We start from the raw sequence: 1142 nt of genomic DNA, 5'->3' as shown, positions 1-1142 counted from the left end.
ACCACGTGGGACAGGGATGGCGGTGCCAGGCGGTGCTGGCTCGCCGCCCGGCCTGGCTGCGATCACCCTGTCGCGTCCCGCGGTGTCCCCTTGCTCAATGTCACTGAGGCTCTGCTCCTCGGCCGTGGCCAGCGAGGCCGGCGCCAGGCTGCACTCCTCGGAGGCCCGCAGGAACTCGGCCCACTCGCGGTCGTTCAGCTGGATGCTGTACTCGAAGTTATCCATGCCTGCGGCAGGGGAGCAGCGACACGTCAGGCACGACAGGGTGGCACCGCTGTGTGCCCCCAAAATCCAGCTGTGTGCCCCCAAAATCCAGCTGTGTGCCCCCAAAATCCAGCTGTATGCCCCCAAAATCCAGCTGTGTGCCCCCAAAATCCAGCTGTGTGCCCCCAAAGGCCAGCTGTGTGCCCCACAGCTGCACAGAAGGTTTGGGATCCTCCCCACAGCTACACAAGAACTTTGGGATGCTCCCCAGAGCTGCACAGGGGCTTTGAGAAGATCCCCAGAGCTGCAAGGAAGGTTTGGGGTTCTCCCCACAGCACCATCACACCCCACAGCCCCCTCTCCCACCCCTTTTGCCTCCCACCCACCTTAAACCCGGCACTGATGTCCCCGAGCATTCCCAAAGCCCAGAGCAGCCACGGCAGCAGCTCTGGCCTTGCAGGGGCCCTGGGCAGGGAGGAGCGGCACATCTGGACAGCAGGACACACAGCTGGACAGCAGGACACACAGCCGGACAGTGGGACACACACAGCTGGACACACAGCCGGACAGCAGGACACACACAGCCGGACAGCAGGACACATACAGCCGGACAGCAGGACACACAGCCGGACAGTGGGACATACACAGCTGGACACACAGCTGGACAGCAGGACACACACAGCCGGACAGCAGGACACGCAGCAGGACACGCGGGGAGGGGACAGGGCCGTCCTACCTGTCCCGCAGCCCCGGGCCGGACGGGGCCATGCGAGCAGCCGCCGCTGAGCCCCACCAGCAGCGCATGGTGCCGAGCCCTGGCCGGGGCACAGAGCCCGGCTGCAGCCCGGATCCATTCAGGGGCTAAAAATAAACCCTCTGTCCCTCCCCGGTGTCACCTGAGAGCCCAGTGCCACCGGCCCCTATTTAGAACTGCCGGG

General features: G+C 65.1%; 1 protein-coding gene across 1 annotated transcript in view; it reads right to left on the bottom strand.

Annotated features, from left to right (window-relative positions):
• Positions 1-225, bottom strand: part of PERM1 (PPARGC1 and ESRR induced regulator, muscle 1) — a 26683-nt gene extending 26458 nt beyond the window's left edge. Inside the window, exon 1 of the mRNA XM_014309767.1 lies at positions 3-225. Within this exon, the coding sequence (XP_014165242.1) occupies positions 3-225 (223 nt within the window). The remainder of the gene's footprint in view (positions 1-2) is intronic.
• Between the last annotated feature and the right edge of the window lie 917 nt (positions 226-1142).

This window comes from Geospiza fortis, unplaced genomic scaffold (genome assembly GCF_000277835.1).
Source record: "Geospiza fortis unplaced genomic scaffold, GeoFor_1.0 scaffold662, whole genome shotgun sequence".
Classification (NCBI taxonomy): Eukaryota; Metazoa; Chordata; class Aves; order Passeriformes; family Thraupidae; genus Geospiza; species Geospiza fortis.
Note: the sequence above shows the minus strand (reverse complement) of the source record. Positions and strands in the feature narration are given on the sequence as shown.